We start from the raw sequence: 13,422 nt of genomic DNA, 5'->3' as shown, positions 1-13,422 counted from the left end.
TGTACTGTCCACTTCTCAAAAACTTCAGAATAATACAATACAATACAATAGTAGAGTTGGAAGGGACCTTGGAGGTCTTCTAGTCCAACCCCCTGCCTAGGCAGGAAACCCTATACCGTTTCAGACAAATAGCTATCCAACATCTTCTTTAAAACTTCCAGTGTTGGGGCATTCACAACTTCTGGAGGCAAGCTGTTCCACTGATTAATTGTTCTAACTGTTAGGAAGTTTCTCTTCAGTTCTAAGTTGCTTCTCTCCTTGATTAGTTTCCACCCATTGCTTCTTGTTCTACCCTCAGGTGCCTTGGAAAATAGCCTGACTCCCTCTTCTTTGTGGCAACCCCTGAGATATTGGAACAATGCTATCATGTCTCCCCTAGTCCTTCTTTCTCTTAAGCTAAACATACTCAATTCCTGCAACCGTTCTTCATATGTTTTAGTCTCCAGTCCCCTAATACAAGCTATAGATAATCATACTTTCAACATTACAAGCAGAATACCAGAACTCAAAGTATGTCCTCACTATGTGCTGGATTTCTGAGTCATGTCTAATCTATACTGATGTAGCACTGTTTCTTTCTTTGAAATCTTAGGGCAGAGAGAATCACAACTGCCTAGAAATTCTATTTATTATCCTGACCAAATTAAGCATTAAAGGGGGAATATCAATAAAATAAACTCTGCCCCTTAACAACCACTAAATCAGGATCTTGTTTTCAATTGACTATGGTAAGAGTGCAGGAGGAGTTGCAGGCAAGCAATCAACAGGGGAAATGGTTTGGTTAAACTAAGCTCTAGCATCAGATTGTATTCCTAACAGCAGGCCGTGCCCCTACTGATCAGAGCAACCCTTGTGGCCACTTAAATAATAATCCAGATGTACACTCACCCACTGTTCTGTCTTCCTTTGCTGCTGCTTCTAAATTGCAGAGGAATCTTGTTCCAGCAATAAAAAAATGATCTGTCATCAGGAACATGTCCCTCAAGGTACAGATGAAAGAATGAGCAATGACCCTATCAGCAACTTGACCACAACATTCCTTATAACTTTCTTCCCAGGATATTTAGCATCACATATACGTATAGCTTCCGCAGCAGCTCACTATCCCTTTCTTTTAACAAAACCCTATCTTAAAATAATTCAAGATTGCCTGCTGAGTGATATCCTCAGTGTCAACTTCCTCTAATGCAGTGCTCTCCACATGTGTTAGAATTCTCTTCAGCCAGCATACCCCTCTAGCATAGCTGGATGGCACTAAATTGAGCAGAGACACAATGTGTATAATTTCAAAACTGAAAACTCTATTTTAAAAAACCCTAGGTATATCAAGGCTGTATTATTCACTGATGTCTGAATTCAGTATCCAAACTGTATCATAGGAAATAGAAAACAAAATTCATTTTATTTATTTATATGAAACTAAACAGAAATGCCGTTTTCTAGTATACTGTACTCAAAGCAGCTTACATTTCCTTCGTGATTCTCAGTGTAGTTTATAAAATAGTCAGATAAGTTGTGGTTTTGTTTGCTTGTTTGTTTTTAGATTTTTATTCCACCCAACTTGGAAAACATACCAATACTCCTTCCTCCTCCTATTTTCCCCACAACAACAACCCTATGAGGTGAATTGGGTCAAGAAGGAATAACTGATCCAAAGTCACCCGGACAGTTTTTCATGCTTAAAGTGACACTAGAATTCACAGCCTCCTGGTTTCTACGCCAACTAACCATTAGACAAAACTTGCTCCAAATTACCATTTTCTTCCAACTTAAAATGAAGAATAATTTAATAAGACAATGAAATACACTTTTGAAACATATTCTGAATGTTAAGGATATAAAAGTTAATTTAAAAAATAGCCACAAGGTTTAGATTGTGGTACAATCTAAATTCTCCCTTATATTTTCACACAAGGAAAATGGCTATCAGCCACACTCAATGAAGGATTGAAACATGTGCCCAGAGCTTTGAACCATATTTCAATACAAATATCACCATAAAATGGGAGTCTGGTATTTTTGATACAAACATTTCAGTATACATATTAAACAACTTCGTCTGCAATCTATGCTGTTCTTTAAAACATTTTTTAGGATTGATGCCTTAGAAAATTTGATAAGTTTTACTAAAGAGGGTAGAATATTATAGCTTGGAACCTAGAAAGAATGATTTATGTAACATAACATGATTTATCTGTTTACAGAAATAACTCGTTTTCTGCCTTGAAATCATAAACCAAATGGCCTAAGCTTACATCGTAGGCTAAGTCTACAGGAGAAAAAAAAATCTAATAAATGCAACCACTAGGTTTGGAACTGATTTGATTAAGAATATTGTGTAAACATGGCCATGGAGTTTATGTTGACCATTCTTGTGTCACTGTTTCGTGCCATTCCATTCCAAAAGCAGCAGGCTCTTAATGCTCTATTTCATTTAAAACTGCCTCTATAATGTTTGCTTTGTTACCCAGAATTTGTAACAGATAAAATCCTTTTTTAGAATGTAATCCTAGTTGTATAATTCTGCTTCTATCATGCCGGTGTGAAATGGTCATATAAAATGACTTTTTATTCATCAAAATGTCAAATGAACTATTCTAATGTTTATTTTTCTTTAGAATAGTGATTAAAAATAACAGGATAGAAAATTTGCTTTTATTTTAACTCTAAAGCTTGCACTAAAATGTTTATAGCATTGTCAAGTAGAATAATTTTTTTCCACTACAGACTCTCTCTTAAAAGTGCTTAAGATTGTTAAGCCCAGATAATAAGAGGAAAAATGCTTTTAAGAATGTTAGAAGAGAGGAAATTTTACCAGGTGTAGTATGATTCCCCATCTTCTCCCATCAGCACTGCATATACAGGTAGTCCTCAACTTACGACAACAGTTCATTTAGTGACTGTTCAAAGTTACAATGGCACTGAAAAAGTGACCATTTTTCAGTGTTACAACCTTTGCAGCATCCCCATGATCATGTGATTAAAATTCAGATGTTTGACAACTGACTCATACTTATGGCTGTTGCAGTGTCCCGGGGTCATGTGATCACTTTTTGCAACCTTCTGACAAGCAAAGTCAATAGGAAAGGAAGATTCACTTAACCAGGTTACTAACTTATCAACTGCAGTGATTAACTTAACAACTGTGGCAAGAAATGTCATAAAATGGGGCAAAACTCACTTAGCAAATTCTCATTTAACAATATAAATTTGGGGTTCAATTATAGTTGTAAGTTGAGGACTATCTGCAATGGAGTATACAACAAAATTATTTTGTTGTATAACCATTTTCATGGTTATACCATGAAAACCACGCAAGACAATTCAAAATGAATGAAGATCAATTTAATTTTGGAATCCTAAACAAGTGGTTCCCATCCTTCCTACATATCTCTATTTTATTTCTCATTTACCATAGCAATAGAATCCCTTAAATTTCTCAAGTGGGAATCATTACTTTTCAGTAGCCAATAGTAGGTAGGAGAAAGTGCACATGTTCTTCCACAACAAGGCAAGATCTTGTGCCCACAATATTAATGTTATCCAATCTTATGAAAGTATGACGAAGTTGCTTTCTTTCCCCATTTGTCTTTCAAGTACATTGTTGCCTGATATCAATTGTCTCCCACCCACCCTCCAAAAAAGCTTCAGGAAAATATATTTCCCAATACTGACATTATTGAAGTAGAGGTTTAGGAATTTAATATATGCCCTTTTTCTTCCCCAACAAACTTTGTTTAGAAGCTAACAAAGCTAAAGACTAATTTGCACATACAACCAATTCTATACATTAATACATGCATTTTCCCAGAATAATCATCATAGAGAATCATTGTCCTATTTATGGCAAATTCAAATATAATATTTGCACTGTTTATACAGTTTGGACATTCCTTGGAGACTTTAAAATACTGAGGGGTCTTTGGTGCTTGGTTGTTTCTTGCACATGTTTCATTACGCAAACTAGGTAATATCATCAGTGCTAGTGACTAGCATCAAGGACCCCTCATTTCAACTCTGAGCTACAAAATATTCTCTAATATTAGTACTTCCAATACCGAATGACACAGTGATGTATATGCAAATACGAATTATGATAACATAATAGCTATATTAACAGACTGGAAGATGTATCTTTATCAAAGACTAAAAGAATCAAAATATTAGAAGAAAACTATAGAATTATACCCTACTGACTAGCAGCTCCTTCGATATTGCTGTTAGTCTGCTATTTTGCAAAGACTGACATTTAACTTTGGGGCTGGTCCCCGGCACACAGGAAATAAGCCTATGAATCATTATGTCTCCTTGCATTTCAAACAACTTTTAAACAAGATAATTTAATGTGCTTGTAGAACAATGACACATATACCTTACTGAAAGCCAGTACTATGATATGTCACAAAGCTTAACTATACAATTTGTCTCACTTCATAACAATGTGCTGGTTGATTTAAATAAAGTGAAAGAGCATACTAAAGGAGACTAGAATGCATTAGAATCTTCTTAGGCATGTTCTGTGCTGTTCCTTGGTCAGCTCCAGACATCACCATTACTGCAGTTCCAGCTGAACTGATATTTTTTTTCTGACTCTGAATCAGTTTATCAAAGCAAAGCTTCATCGCCCACCCACCTACCCACTCCGACACTAGATTTGGTGACCAGTCTTTGGTTTGGTTGCTCAGTGCAAACAAGATCTTGGTCAGCGTCTACGGTAGATAACTGTGCCAAGGGCAATTTTATCAGCAAATTCCCTTCACTCCTTATAGTCAGGTTCTCCTCTGTCTGTTTGCATACGCTTAACTCAGGGGTGTCCAAACTTGGGAACTTTAAGACTTGTGGACTTCAACTCCCAGAATTCCCCAGCCAGCCATGCTGGCTGGGGAATTCTGGGAGTTGAAGTCCACAAGTCTTAAAGTTCCCAAGTTTGGACACCCCTGGCTTAACTAAACACCATGCAGCAAACTCAATGTTCCCTCCTCTCAAGTTCTAGATGGCAACGTATAATTTACATTTAGCATGATCATGAAAAGTGTCTGCCTAATTGAAAAAATACCACCATGCAATCTTTTAGTTGGCAACTCGCGGCTAGCAAGAGTAATGCCTTCACTGGCAAATGGCTTCCTTCTTAACAATTTACCCATGCACAAATGGCCAGACAAATGCCACACATGCATTACAAACATAAAAGGCAGGAGCTAGGAATTCATTTACTTTTCCTTTTAAATAGTCTATGGTTGAGGAGGTTTTTGTTACTCCAAGAATTGTGGAAGCTCAGCAAATGAAACGCTGTTTAAATCTATTTTTAAAAAAACCTTTTTTAAAGGGCTTTGTCTTCTTCATTAGAGTGGAATAACAAATGTAGATAAAAATCATGAAAAATAAATTATATTTCAATGATAAAAAATATCAGTATTAATTAAAATAATAGTCTTCCCAGTAGTTATGTAAACTGTACCTGTGACAGCTGTGCACTGAGAGAATTAAAAAAAAGAGTTCAAATTACAGATTTAGAGACGCTAAGAATATCACAGACTGCAAGAACTAATCAATCAGTCCCAGTCCAAATAAAGGCTAACTGCTCTTATGAGGCACTGAACAACAACTCGTATGCTTTGGGCATATGTTCTGATCAGATGATAGACTACAGGAAAATATTATGCTTGGCAAGTTTGAGGGAGCAAGACAGGAAAACATAACCAATAAGGTAGATGGATGGGGAAAAGAGATCATTGGAATGTTCTTGGAAAACTTAAAGTTATTACTACAGTAGAGACAAATCAAGATGAAGTGTTCATGCAGTTGCCAAGAGGCAAACCTAAATCAATACCAATTACTAACTAATTATTCATAAAATGGAGGGATAACTGACTGACTCATGATGTTCCTTGCCTATTTTTAGCAGTTTGTGAATATTAATCTGCTTTGTGATAGATTAGAGAGAGAAACAAATGGGAAATTTACAGGAAAGTGCCTCTAATTAAAACTGGCTTCTTTTGAATAGAAACTTTGGCAAGGCTTTAAGGATTTTCCTATTGCTGAGTTAAGGTATTATCCGCTTTCAGTCAGCAGAAAACAATGTCACTGTCAATCCCAGTTTTATCTCTACTGCATCTGTTTTGAGTCATTGCCAAATAACACCTGGTCCCTAAGTGTGCCACTCAATATAAGAAAAAACATTGGTTCACTTCTCTGCTTTCCTGCTGTCTCCTTTCAGTAATTTATCAGCCAGCAGGATGGGTGATATGAGAGCATTGCAGAAGGAATTGGGGAAGGGCAGACTTGGATTTAAAACTCTGCCTTCTCTATGTTGGTTTGCCTACCCCCCCCCCCCCTTCTGCATGTTGCTATCTCTCAAATTAAAACAATGTGAAATAGAGAAACAAAATGGAAATATGATGATGGGCCAGGGAATCCCTGTCCTAGGCTGCTCACGTGCCTTGATTCAAGGAGTGTGGCAATCAATTCTGCTACAATAAATAATAACTGAATATAAATAAAAGTCAATAGTATAACTCTATCCCAGGACTGTCAAACTTCTGGCCCACAGGCCAGATGTGTCACATAGTGGCCATGGCCATGCCCAGTTTAGTGAATGGCAAAAAAGTCCCGATGCATCATGTGACACTGTGATGATATGAGTTTGACACCCCTACTCTATCCTCTCCCCATTCATTCTCTACTCATATGGAATGGTAACACTTGAAGTTGAGTCAAGCAAGTGGCACAACACCCTTTTATGTCACGGATAAACAACTAGTTTCTGTATACCTGTTTCTAAATTCTCAAGTTTAACTTTCCAAATAAATTATAGCCTGATTTCTCACTTTCTCACTGGTGTATCTAATAGTGTATTTATAATGGTGAAACACTAAATTCCATCTAAAATGGTGTTACTTCATTTTTCTATTGTAATAATATAATTACTTTCCATTACTCCTTCCTCTGGGCCTTTAAAGAAACTTCTTTTGAAGGCTCATCTTTCCTTTATGTTTGTCATGTTTTCTGCTTAATTTCATGAATCTCTATGTGTATAAGCACAGTCAATTTAGCACAAGGTTTGAAAATTTTAGAAAGCTAGAACACACCATAGCTAAATACCTAGATATCAAAAACAACAGCATCCAAAATTACAAATTATTAATAGAAAAATGATACACACTAGGGGTTTTAACCAACCAAAATTTTGAAGCCACAAAGTGACACTTTTCCATTAATAGGAAAAGTGTCAGCTGATATAAATCTTGGCTGCATTTTTCCAACAGTCCTATATAATGTGGTAATTTCAAAGGACTTCAAGCTAGTTCTAATTCAAGTTTTTTTTATACAATATAGGTTTGTGATCATTTAGTAGCTGTTTGGGGTAGTGTGTTAATGTATATTTAAATTTTTATGGGACAATATTTAAATGCTAAATATGTTAATGTAATGTTGAATTATATTTGGATTAGATATGGAATTTGACTTTATCAGGAACTGTAGTTATATCAACCATAAGTAATGGCATAAAGAATTTTGCCATTATATTAATAAATTGGAAAAGTGGAATTATTTGAAATGTCAAGGAATGTTTACCTGAAATATGTGATCTGTTTGATACTAGAAAGACAATACTTTCTATTAATCAAAGGATGCAGCAATATGTGTTAGTATATCTTACGATAATATCTTGCAGTGTTCATATTATAGTACAAAACATATTAGTAAATCGGTGACTATTGATAAATATAACATATATATTTCTATTTTCCTTCAGTTTGTACTTTTAGTTTGTGTTTTTATTTGTCTTAATTTTTAAAATTTTTAAAATATTTCATTACAAACAATAAATACAGATGATGGATGGATGGATATATATAGAGAGAGAGAGACTGAGAAAAATGTTCAAACCATACGTAGGAACAATTAGGTAAAAACATTGCTAGTTTTAATACTCTTGAAGTACCATGAGAATTAATTTTTGCTCAGGAATTGCTCTTTAACATAAGTAGGTATCATCATAAAACAATTTAGAGCCCAGCCCATTTATCTCCTTCTTCTCCCTCCCCTTATTTTCTTGTCTGTTTATTTATTTGGCAAATAAAAAGACTGGACTGCTCCACTGCCCACCTCTTCTTTAAGAAAAAAAAAAAATCTACCACTGCTAACTTGTCCTCTTTGTTTTGTTTTGTTGTCCTTTGTTTTTGTTCGGGTGTAATTGTCAGTGCATAGTTCTCTCAAATTCATCACACAACCAATACATAGAATCCATCACCAGAAAGAGAAATATTTACATGGCTCTGACTAGTTAGAAATAAATATTATGCTTTACTTTCTGAGAAACTAAGACTCAGATACCTTTGTGAAATCAGAGATTAAACTTTCTAATTATTATCAGACTATATACAGTATGTAAGCCCCATTCAAGGAGGTGGGATATAATTTCTCAACTTTGGGTAAGTTATATTTTACTGAAAACTTCCCATTTTGTCCATTCACATAGTGTAACAGGCCAAGACACTCCAATAACCAGGTGCCTTTAGGCGCAACAGATCCAAGGAAAAATGTGAAAAATGTTCTAGGCCTCTTTGAAACTGCTTTGGAGAACAGTGTAGGAGGGAACAACTCTCCCTTTGAGGGCCAATTTATTTACTGAGGAATAAGCAAATTGTCAGGGGAGATTCCAAGGGCTCAAATACAGTTAAACAGTCAAGAAGACTTTGCTATTGAGAATGAGAAATGGCTCAAAGAGATCCTGCCCTAATATCTGCCAGGTGCAAGTCTAGGCTTCTATCACAGTTATATCTTTTCCTCCTAAAACTGAGTCCAGACTTTAGCCTCAGGTGGTTTCTGTTTTCTCTCCACATAGTAGGATGCCATGTTTATCAGAATAAAGTGCATGCCACCACAATTCAGCATCCATGCAACATTCCTTCCACTCTATGACAACAACCCTGATACGGCTTGGTAGGCTTTTCAGTATCCCTCACTTGCTAGAGATAGGAAAACTGGATCCTTCCCTTCTCTTCTGTCACTGACAGGGCAGAACATATCCAGTTTACAAGCACCTTGCATCTTTCTTTCACAGCCTGTCAGTCATTCCATGGATTTAATGGATAATTCAAACAACACCCATAATAGAAACAGCACTCTGCTCCATCTGGGCCATTATCTCTTTTATATTTGCTCGTTAATATTTACTGGGTTCACACAAAGTGCACATGCTTCTTTAGCTTCAAGGACACCAAATTTAGTAATTTCTGCATCTCTTTCCTTGAAGCAAAAGAGAGCAGGGAGAGAGGACAAAGCTTTTATTTAAAAACAAAAAAATTTAAAAAGCTTGTGCACTGCTATTTTCAGTACTGCCAAAACTCTACAAACTGCCTTGATTTACTTTGTGTGGGCAAAGACACATGTAAATTTCATTGTACCAATCATCCTCTGTCTCTGCAAAGTAGGCCCTTTAAAAAAGAAATAGTAATTAACCCTTTAGAGAAGCAATTTCAGTGCTATCTCTCTCATGAAAACTATACTGAAAGATAGCTATAATTATTATTTTTAAAAATAATAACTCAGAGATTATTAACTGAAAATTAAAATCACTCTACCCTTCACGCACATATCCCAAAGGTTTTTACCATCTTACAAGTGATGGTAAAAATGTTCTATTAATAAAATAAAATGTTTTAAGTGTAATGCTGCATCTAGATTTAGATAAGATAAGATCATATAAAAAATTAATCTACTTATCCCAAGATTGTTTTCTGAAAATAAGCCAACACTGAAAATAAATAAGGCATGTATTTTTATGTTACATCTAAGGTATGTGAAATAAGGGCTGATTCTTCAAAATGCAGAACGTTGTTTAAAAGATTTTTAAAATAGAAATCCAAAATGTGTTTAGAATATATCATGTCCTGCGGCAAGTTGGCCATGGTGATTTCGCTGTGGTGAGTTGGCTGTGGTGAGTTGTCCCATTCCGATATGATGCTATCACTGCCCTCGCATAGTGCCCGGAGGCTGAGGAGGTCTGGATGTGGGATGTCAGACTTTGGCTAAACCATGGTAAGATCAAATGGCTTTGGGTGCATTCCAGGTTCCAAGGCTTTAACATCTTTAATTCTGGGTATTGCACTACCCAGGGTATTGCATTACCCAGGCAGACCCATTGCACAACTTGGGGGTTCTCCTGAATTCATGAATCCTGATCGATGAGCAAATAACAGTCATTGCTAGGAGACTCTTTGCGCAACTTTATGTTGTGCACTAATTGCCTCCTTTCCTGGATTGGGAGTCCCTCTTCTCAGCCACTCCAAGCTCGGATCATCTTACAGTTGGACTATTCAATGTGATCTACATTGGCTATCCTTGAAGAATATCCAGAAGCTTTAACTGATACAGAATGCAGCTGCACCAACAGTTTTGGGGGCCTCTAGGGTGGCTCACATTACACTATTGTTCTGCGAGGTGCACTGGCTACCAGTTTTCTTCCAGGTCAAATTCAATGTGTTGGTTATCACCTTGATAACCCTTCATGGCATGAGTCCAGGTTATCTGAGGAGCTGCCTCATTGCAAGAGGATTAGTCTGTCCCATCCAGGCTGGCAGAAGAGGCGTGCTGAGGTTCCAATCAATAAAGGAATTTCAGCTGGCGGGAGAAGAGCCTTTTCTGCAAGGGCACGCACTCTCTGGAACATCACGCTCCCCCGAGATGAGGTCCATATGCCCTTTCAGTCCTTCTGAAAATGTTAGCTTTGCTAATCAGCTTTGGGCCCCAATGAGGAAGTGGTGTCCTGGAGTTGGTTAAAGTTGGGTTAGACAGACTCTACCTTCTTGCCAGGCGCACTTTGCTTCCTTCCTCTCCAGGTTGGTCAATTAAATTTTAACTGAATTTTAAATTTATAGTCTTTATATATTGTTTTAATGTTTTAAATGATATTTTTATTGAATGACTATAAGCTGACTAGAGTCACCTTGGTGAGAAAGGCACCATATAAACTTAATAAAATAAATACACAATAGTTCCAAAAATATGTAAGTTTAATGTATTTAATATGAACATAAAACTGAGGTTTCTGGTGCAATTATACTTTGTTTTCATATTTAAATAATGATTAACAAGTCTTACTATCATGGCTGCACTAAGGGACCCCAAGTGATAGCCAAAATTCAAGTCTTCCTGATACAATGCCAGGAGAAATTGTTAGGCATCCAAGCCTACTATGACTAATGTATGAGTTTCTCCAGATAGAAGAATTTGCCCTTTGTGCACCCTCCTTATATGTCCTTTTCTAATATGAATTTTCTATAATATTGGATATATTCTATTATAAATATTCAAGTTGCCAGCAAAGTAAGGAGGCAAATTCAAGACCATATTTTAATGTGTACAATGTTCCAGTTGGCTTTGTGCTATCTTTGTACAGAATCTTCCCATGGTCCTAAAGCTATAAATTCTCTTTTAAGTCAAGCTTAACTACTGCTAACTTTATGGATGGATCCACTCAGTTTTCTTGGCAGCAGAACAGAAATGGTTTGCCACTGCCTTCTTCTGGGGAATTTTTCAGCTTTCCAAACTAGCCTAGTTCTCTGATATTACATGTTAATCTGTCATCAGTAGGCTTTCATTAACAATTGTATTTCTCTTTTTGTCATGAAACGTGAATAGTGATATTATACTACAATGTCTATGGAATAATTATCCTTCGCTTGCAGCCTTACCTGTAAGTGTGAGATTTGTGTAGGTGTTCGAGAATTGCTCCTTGAGAAGAACCAGGTGCATCTGAGCTGCCTTTTCTCTTTGTAATTCCAACATGATGTCAGGATGCTGGGCAATCTTACAGCCTTTTTGTTTATCCAATGCAATATCACTGCGAATAATATCTGTAGCACAAGTGAAAAGAAAATATATGTCACACAGTCAACTTCCAAACTTACCAAAGTGGCCAAGATTTACTCTGAAACCAGATAATATTATTACTGTGGATAATTTATTCTTATAGCACCTTGCATATCTGAATTTCTTTCCAAGTAATCTTGTCTATTAAGTCTATTTAGACTTATTTCCATGAAAGACAACCTGGCCACTTGCCATTCCTGCCTTTTTTCTTATGAAACGTTTGCCTAAAACAACTCTTAAAATGATCTGTTCCACATCTGTACTCTGTCCTTTCAAATTTTCCAGTGACCTATTGTTGCATAACTATAAAAGCAAGAAACGTACGCCACAAAATAGGTTTTAAAAATATTCAAGATATGAACTTCTAGATTAAGATTTTATGTAAGAACTTAAAAGTGAAAGAATATTTTAAATTGCTGTACTGTAATACTGCCACTGCAGAGGTGGGTTGCTACTGGTTCACACTGGTTCGGGTGAACCGGTAGTAGAAATTGGGAGTGGGTCGCTGAATTGGTAGGGATGGCAGGCTGGCCACGCCCCCGAACTGGTTCCCCGGTTGCCATTGCCAGCTTGTTTTTAGTCATTTTTTCATGCGCAGAACAATTTATAGTCAACTGTGTGCGTCTGGGGCGTGCACAAAGAGAACCGGAAACATCAGCAGCAGCAACCCACCCCTGTGCCACTGATCCATGGAATCAAAAAGATCGGGGTCCCCTGCTTTAAATAGATCTGGCAAAATCCATTAAATGGATTCCAACATTTGGAGGTTTTTCCAGTATTCTGAAAGCTAGTCTCAAAGAGTGCCTAATTCAGGTCTGAAAAAACAAAGGTGACCATAGCATTTCACAAGCAGAGCCTCCTTATTTCCTGGTCTTGTTTTATCAAATCAGTAGACTAGAAGCAAATATGATCAGAGTTAAGAATTTACATTTAAGCCCCCATCGTGGTCATAATGCCCCTTAAAAAAAATCTTTCTTCTTCAGTCCTATTGATGCTGCTTTTACAAACAGAGCAGCCTCTTTGTTTAGGATCATTTTCTTCTTTCAATGGGGTGAGAAATGGAACGTTTTGCCAGCATGTTGCTATAAGTAGACCTTGACTTATGACCACAATTGAGCCCAAAATTTATCTTGCTAAGCAAGACATTTGTTAAATTAATTTTGCCACATTTTACAACCTTTCTTGCCATAGTTGCTAAGTGACTCACTGCAGTCGTTACATTAATAACATGGTTGTTAAGTGAATCTGGCTCCCCCATTGACTTTGCTTATCAGAGGGTGGCAAAAGAGGATCGCATGACACTGGGATATTGCAAATGTCATAAATACATGTCTGTTGCCAAACATCCAAATTTTGATCACATAACCATGGAGATGCTGCAATGGTCATTCGTGTGAAAAACGGTTATAAGTCGCTATTTTAAGTGCTTTTGTAATTTTGAATGGTCACTAAGCAAACTGTTGTAAATCAAGGACAACCTGTATAACAATTGTGACTAGCATTTCGTCAGTAAAATCAGACACATTCACTCAAATATTGACTCTA

General features: G+C 36.6%; 1 protein-coding gene across 1 annotated transcript in view; it reads right to left on the bottom strand.

The window, feature by feature from the left end:
- Positions 1-13,422, bottom strand: part of HPSE2 (heparanase 2 (inactive)) — a 160,971-nt gene that overhangs the window by 123,358 nt on the left and 24,191 nt on the right. Inside the window, exon 3 of the mRNA XM_081956312.1 lies at positions 11,700-11,861. Coding sequence (XP_081812438.1) covers positions 11,700-11,861 — 162 coding nt within the window. The remainder of the gene's footprint in view (positions 1-11,699; positions 11,862-13,422) is intronic.

The sequence above is a fragment of the Natrix helvetica genome (genome assembly GCF_964273705.1).
Source record: "Natrix helvetica genome assembly, chromosome: 5".
In the NCBI taxonomy this organism is placed as follows: Eukaryota; Metazoa; Chordata; class Lepidosauria; order Squamata; family Natricidae; genus Natrix; species Natrix helvetica.
The sequence above is the reverse complement of the archived record's forward strand: the minus strand, read 5'-3'. Positions and strand labels throughout refer to the sequence as shown.